We start from the raw sequence: 7,390 nt of genomic DNA, 5'->3' as shown, positions 1-7,390 counted from the left end.
TTTTTTTGTAATTTTTAAACTTTAAGAGGCGTTTGGATCATATAATGTTTTATTATAGGGGTATATTCTATTAATAGAAAGAAAGATCACCTTGAAGATTACTGGGAATGTTTAACAAATGTGTTTAATTGGTTCGAATAAATTAGTGAATAATATATTTGGTTGGGAGGATAAATGGGTGGGTATGTTATATAGATTACTAAATTGTCCTTCTTTCTACATATTAATATAATAGTATTTTGTATTATTATTATTTTTTGAATTATTTATTTTAACCCCTTCCGTTTGAAATTTTGCTAAAACACTCGAACCATATACAACTTTAATTTATAGCAAAATCACTTCCACCCACCCCAAGCCACTGCCGGCAACCAACCACCACCTCCGACTGCCGTCGATAGTCGACAGAATAGCGCACGACTGGCTGTAGATGGCCGATCGTGCGCTAGCAAAGTCAGAAATGGCCATGGATCACAAATCCATGGCTGAAAAACAGTCAAAGATGTAGCTATGAAATGGCCATAAAAACGCCAGATTTAGCCGTTTCCGACCATGGACCTGTGATCCATGGTCGGAAAAGGCCTTAACGTTGCACGACCGGCCATATCCCGCCAATCGTGCACTATTACGGTGACTGACGCCAACGACCGGCGGTGGTGAGTCACTAGAGGTGGAACAAATAGGCCAGGTTAGACGGGTCAACCCTAACCCGGCCCGCATTAGAGAGGGTTCAACCCGGCCCGCCTTATAGGCGGGTCGAGTTGAACCCAACCCGCATGCAACCCCCGAACGGGCCGAGTTGCTATTTGTTTACAGTAGCCAACCCGACGGGTTGGCCCAAAAAAAAAAAAAAAAATTAATTATTTTTTTCAAGTTTCACCCATTTTTTTAATTCTTTTAATTAAACTATTATGATTGAACTGTTACAAATAATTTTACACAATAATATTAAACTATACTTCTGAATCATAAATATTAAAATGTATAAAACTTCGTAATTTTTGACACATTGTTATTATTATTTTTTATGGTACGTAAAATATAAAAAAATTAAATACTGAAATCTTATTCTTAAATTTCCATGTCTTGTATAAAATATAATTTATTCTTATGCTAAAGTTTCATCAATTGAATGAATAAATCTAATTTTTCTTATATTACAATTTTATTGTATTAAAATTGAATTAATATTTGAAATGTTAATAAAAAAANTTTTTTTTTTTTTTTTAAACTAAACAACTTTTTATGGACAGCCATCCGAAAACGTTGGACGGTCGTCCATTTATGTCAGTATTCAATCCTCCAACATGGCGGCCTCCACGTGTTTCGGTGCAATTCTTCAGTGGATATAGCATTTTTGACAACGTATTCCCACCCAAGGTTTGACGAAACCCAGTTGATGCCCCTAGTTTTATTTATTCCAGATTCTCACCCATAAAATAACACTGTTAGTCATTTTTAGATTACAGAGGATGCTATTACCTTAATGCCTTTAACAAATAAATTATAAATTATGTTTTAACCCTTAAATTACTAAAATTATAAAATTAACCATCTTATTTTCAAATTACTTCAATAAAACCCTTGTTGACTACGCGCCCTCTCAGTTTTTGCTGGATCTGGTCTGTTTCCGATGGCGTTGAAGCCCCTGGTCACCTCCATCACCTTCCCCATCATCTATCATCCAAAACGCCTCTGGTTCCCAACTCATTGGCCCTTCTGATCGCTGGTGCCATGAGGCTCGGGATTTTGCTGTTCTTCGCTAGATTCCGATCAATTCTGACGACGAAAATCCAATTGGATATCACCACTACAACCAGCGTCTCCAACTCTACAAAACTCATATGTCCCCAGTAATCGTTTAATCGTCGTTCACCGGTTGAGACAGAAAAAAAACCAGTCGCATGTAGCTGTTGTTATGGCTGGCGATCAGCGAGTGATGAGGGGTTGTGAAGGGTAAGATTTTGTAGAGGGGAGTATGGGGGTTTGAATGGTGGTGACAAGGGTGATTTTGGGTTGAAGAATCGCTAGAAAAGGGAAAAAAATGTCAGGGTCGACGTCGACTAACGTGCGTCGGAGCACTGTTAGGGGCGAAGATCTGCTAATGTGCGCCTCCTCCTGCAAAATGACCAATTTACCCCTTAACTGTTATATCCAACAATTTTCTGTCACTTTGAGGGTGAGAATTTGGAATAAAGGGAACCAGGGATACCAACTTAGGATTTCGTCAAACCTTGGGTGGGAATATGTCGTTTACATTTTAAGAAAAAATCAATTTTAGTCTTATTACCAACTCAAAGCAATTTATTGAATACAATAACTTACATTTCAAATATTTAATTGAAAAAAAGGTAATTCAAATGTACAAAAAGAAGCTTTATCTTTTTAAATTGAAATATTAACAAAGAAAATTTTTAATATAGTTTTTGACATAAAGAAACTCTTTTGCTTTACAAAACCAATATTTCACCTTACCATTTTCTTTCCCTAATTTGAAGAAATGACACCATGATTCTTCACACAAATCAAAGCCGTCTACAATACAACCCTTTAATTTACATTCTCCGAATCGGAAGTTTACTTTCCTAGATCACCATCCTAAAAGCATCCAGTATTTTTGAGATTTTTTGCTCTCTTCTTTCCTAGAAACGCACTAGTCTCGACCCTCGAGACATCAATTCCTCAAACTTGTACTTCTTCTATCTTCCTTATGGCTTCACCTATGTCTGGTCGATGCTCAGGTTTACTTTCAGTGCAAGCAGCCCCAATCTGGAGGAGTCGCGCCATCATACCAAGCGATGATGTACTTGCTATATCTGGATCGATTAAGTCTATTTCTCTCCCCTGAGATATAGCCAAACGGGCCCAGTCCAAAACATCAGTTTTCCCATTGTTCCGATATAGACTTGGAAGCTTTCCTGTCAGAATTTCAAGAATGATAATCCCCACACAATAAACATCAGACTTGGGACAAACTTGCTGCTTTTCAATATACTCCGGGGTTCTGTACGCAAACAATGCTTGTGTTGCAATGTGTCGATTGATTAGTGGATGAAAGGCATAGTCCGTTAGTAATGGCTGATAATTTTCGTTCAGAAGAACATTGCTGGACTTGAGATTTCCATGCGGCAGTTCATACGATGCAAACTCTGAATGAATGAAACCCATTCCACTTGCAATTCCCTTGATTATCTTCAGACGGGTAGGCCAATTCAGCTCAGCGTGACCAATCCCGCGATCACCTGAATAATAATTTTTTTCTTAATTAATGTTTAAGATGAATGAAATATTAAATCGAAAGTGATGAGAAGGTAAATATATTACCATGGAGGAGGTATAATAAGCTGCCTTTAGGAATGTATTCAGAGATAATGAGCTTATCTTCACGGCGGTAATGGTAGGCCAAAGGCGTCAATATATTAGGATGTTTTAATGCCCCCAATCTTTCCATTTCAGCGTGAAAATCATCTCTTGATCCGATTCTATTCATCTCTCCCATCCTCTTCACCACCACAGTCAATCCATTGTCCACTGCAGCCTTATAGGAAGATCCCAAACCACTACTGCCTAGCACCTCAGCCGCCGCCCTCATCAAATCCGACGACCCGAACGGACCTTTCTCATCATTTATCATCACCAGATCAGTACCGATTGATTTTCCCCCACGGTTTGATGATTTCGAGCCACGCTTTCCCATGGTGCTTTCACCACCAGGTACGCGAGGTTCCATCTCATCATTAAGGTCTTCCTTTTCCAACACGCGAAAATCATCGCGTTCCTTATACCTTGCATAGAGTACAAACATCACCATGAAAAATATCAGAAACGCAAGCATTACAGCTGCCACCACCAACTTGTGGCTCTTCTCATCGGTTCCGACCTCACCAGATGAATTTGCTTGTTCGCTGGGTAGCGGTCCAGGCCCTTCAGGCGTCGATGAATGGTTTACTTTTGTAGTGCAATTATTATTTAGTGGTTTTCCGCAAAGTTTATCATTTGCTCGAAATGAATCAGCGGGGAATCTTGAAAAGCTTTCCGGGATTTCTCCTTCCAGTTTGTTGTATGAGAGGTCCAACGATGTAATGGCTGTGGTTTGTTTCAGTGCTGGAATTGGACCTGAGAATTGGTTGCCTTCAAGATGGAGTTCTATGAGATTGGGTAGTTTCGTTACGGAATCGGGTATTTTTCCCGTAAATTTGTTATTATCAAGCCAAAGTTTTTTCATAGATGTCATGCGGGAAAAAAATTCACTTGAAATATCACCCGAAAACTGATTTTTTGACAAGAAAAGAGCCTTCAACGCACCAAGCTTATTGAAATCCGGGATGCGACCTGAGAAAGAATTGTTCTGGAAACCAATGGTTCTAAGGCCAGAAATCTCGTTTAAGGCATCAACGTCGATAACTCCCCCGATAGCCATATCTCGAAGATTAATTCCTGAAACCGCTCCTTTGGAACAAACGACACCAGCCCACTTATCCTTACAAGCATTGGTGTGTGGAACCCAAGAATCCAAGACACCAGTTGATAAAAAAGAATCTTTGAGTTTGAGGAGAGCCTCATTTTCGGTTATGGAGAAGGTAAGGGTGAAAAGAGAAAGAACAATAATAATGAGGAGGCGAACAGGAACAGCCGCCGTGATCATTTCTGAGCGGGAAATGGGACAGCTCGGGAGCCGTACTGTTCGGAGAGGTTGGATTGAATTTTTGCTTGGGCTGCCTTTCCTTTTGCTTAGGATGTGTCATTGTTCGCATTGGAAACAATTGGAGAAGGAACTGGCAGGTCTACACGCTTTACCAGAAATATTTCTAAAAATAGAATTTGATAGAGAAAGAGAGGAGGCTAGTGCTCCACAACTTCGTTGACCTTGTCACCCACTATTTTAAGGACTTTTATTATTATAAATTTTTTATGGATTCATCCCTGGACCCAGGTCACATTTGAATCCTTACATCGAGGTTTCATTGAGAATAAGAAAAAGTTTTAAGTGTACAATCTTCCAGTTTCAGATTGGTGATCAAACTATTCTTTTGGGAATGAAATTAGGTTATTTTTCTTCCTTTTTAATTCCCTTTGAACGTCTGAGTCAATCAATAATTAGACATGGAATGCTTATCATCAACATGTTTAATTACCTTGGATTATAACCAAAATGGAAATTTATGAAAACTGTAGTCATAGGAGTTAAATATTGGAACTCTAGAGCTCTTCTGGGATTCTTGTAATCTTGTTATATACAATTGTTCTTGCTCATGATGAATGACAATACTGTTGGCTCTATAGCAATGTGGAATTCTTCTTTGAAGGGTACTCTGACATCAACGTCCTGTGAAAGCCTGCAAACGAATTTATGTGTAATAACACATTAATTCTCCATTTTGGGATTGTAAGTTCAGAAACTAATGTTTAATCCATCTTCTGCCACATGAATATGTAATTCATTAATTTTAGGGAATCTAGGAAGCGTTACCGAAAAAATGTTGCAATGACCAGGATCTGCAATATGGGCTGCCAAGTTTTCCAGGGGTCCTTCCCCTGTGTATATGGCTTGGAAGCAGAAGCCAACAAATGCTAGCATGGCAAGACGCCCGTTCTTGATCTCCTTGGTCCTCAACACCATCACAGGCTCCGGGGACCCTCTTCCCCACATCATGGGGTCAAACCACAACCCTCCTGGGTAACCTACATCTGGTGTTGGCTTCTTCTTGTTTGGGAGATTTGGTTCAATGTCGACGCTCCCTGGTTTAATCATATCAGCCCATCTTCTGCCTTCAACCCAACCCATCAACGCCAACTGCACTACAAACAAGGTTGTGGGATCTGCAAAGTATTCGCGAGAACCAGCATCATACCATGAGAAGTTCTCAATCAAGCCTAGGCTCTCAAGCCATTCTGGTATGAGAATTCCGGCCACAGCCAGCATTGCCCACCTGCCGTGCATCAGCTCCGCTTGTGCAAACCATTTAAGCAACTCTGGATCAGAACCTGGAAGACAATCGCCAAAACATAATGAATGATATCAAATGATATCAGCATCTTTGGAGGAAGAGCTACTTCTGAGGGATAAAGGTTAATATATGCCACAAAATCCTGGACCATGAAAATTAAGCTTACTGCTGCTCCATCTCATACCACAGATTATACAACTGTACCTCCATAAAGTCATCTGTAAAACATTTCTCATCGAAAACTAAATACCAGAGATGTATCTACTAGAATTAGCATGAACAGGTTCTGAAAATCAGAGTTTTTTCAGAAGTTCAGTATATTCTTATAGGAAGTTGACTCAAAACTCATTACCTAATCCAAGAGGATCGAAGCCATAATCTCCAGGGAGGCTGTCAACAGCAAAGAGAAAAGTCATACTCCATGATCCAAACAAAACTAGCCTATTCTAGTCTCATAAACTCATACTAACATACTCAAGCATTCCAAGCAAAATCTACTAGAAATTGTTTCTACATGCTTTTGCTGCCACTTAAAAAAAAAATAGACAAAAAGGATTGAATTAAATAAAGTATGTATTAGCAGTGTATATTTTATTAACTTTCTGCTTGATAATACTCCACTAAGGAACTTTGTTAAAATCATTGCTAGCTTTCCCTTCTTTAGGCACCAGGAAAACTGTTTTTGAAAGTAATAATGCCATTGGTAATACCTTATTCAAAGTGAAAGTTATGCAGGAAACTAGTGTCTAAATATGAAAAGGCAAGTTTTCTTACCAATAAAAGATGAAGAAAGCATAAAAACAATGTTCAAGCATGCTTTAATAAAAATCAAAAGAACTGAAAGTATGCAGAAAGGACATAACCGCAGTGTCCAGATAAGCTCTGTCCAGTTCTCATTATAATCACTTTTTCAATTTTGCATTTGCCATTCTTGTGGCCATTATGATTTAAGCTATTTATTTATCAATAGTGGTTCCAAACACATGAGTTTCCATGTTTTAGAGTACCAATTTATCGAACTGGCCGGAATTCTGTTTGAATTCCGGCGGATTAGATGAAAGCAAAAGCTACCTGCCATCAAGCCACTCGGGTGCTGTACTGCCAGGGAACCACAGTGGTCTATCCGGAGGGAGTGGTTCACATACACTTGACACCCCTTTTGTTGCATTCACATGAGTTCTTGCTGCTAAGCATGTTGGAGGTTTCAGTGGCAAGAACTTTTGAGATAAGTCCCTGTTCATCAACAAAAAAAAAATTAAGAAATCAACAAAGAAGATCATTTGCAGTAACAAGCAGGAAAAAGAAAAAGAAAAAAAAAAATTATAGCTTTGCAGAGAAAATAAAATGGTTGAGAAACAGCTGTAAATGACCTTGTTGGGAGGGTTGAGAGTGCAGTAGAAGAAATGGATAGTGCCATGGATGAGAAAGTGCCTCTAGACTGG

General features: G+C 39.0%; 2 protein-coding genes across 2 annotated transcripts; both read right to left on the bottom strand.

Moving 5' to 3' along the window:
• Positions 1–2,682: 2,682 nt before the first annotated feature.
• On the bottom strand, positions 2,683–4,645 carry LOC116108437 (pollen receptor-like kinase 3). The gene is made up of 2 exons (XM_031394689.1): positions 3,325–4,645; positions 2,683–3,242 (listed from the first exon to the last, which is right to left on the bottom strand). Exons 1-2 carry the CDS (start codon positions 4,643–4,645, stop codon positions 2,683–2,685), a joined length of 1,881 nt encoding a protein of 626 aa, XP_031250549.1.
• Positions 4,646–5,268: 623 nt separating this feature from the next.
• LOC116108471 (photosystem I chlorophyll a/b-binding protein 6, chloroplastic-like) lies at positions 5,269–7,390 on the bottom strand. The gene is made up of 5 exons (XM_031394721.1): positions 7,319–7,390; positions 7,020–7,181; positions 6,301–6,338; positions 5,471–5,985; positions 5,269–5,336 (listed from the first exon to the last, which is right to left on the bottom strand). Exons 1-5 carry the CDS (start codon positions 7,363–7,365, stop codon positions 5,319–5,321), a joined length of 780 nt encoding a protein of 259 aa, XP_031250581.1. The 5' UTR covers positions 7,366–7,390; the 3' UTR covers positions 5,269–5,318.

Source organism: Pistacia vera, unplaced genomic scaffold, assembly GCF_008641045.1.
Source record: "Pistacia vera cultivar Batoury unplaced genomic scaffold, PisVer_v2 Contig1177, whole genome shotgun sequence".
NCBI lineage: Eukaryota > Viridiplantae > Streptophyta > Magnoliopsida > Sapindales > Anacardiaceae > Pistacia > Pistacia vera.
This window is presented reverse-complemented; position numbering and strand designations above follow the sequence as displayed.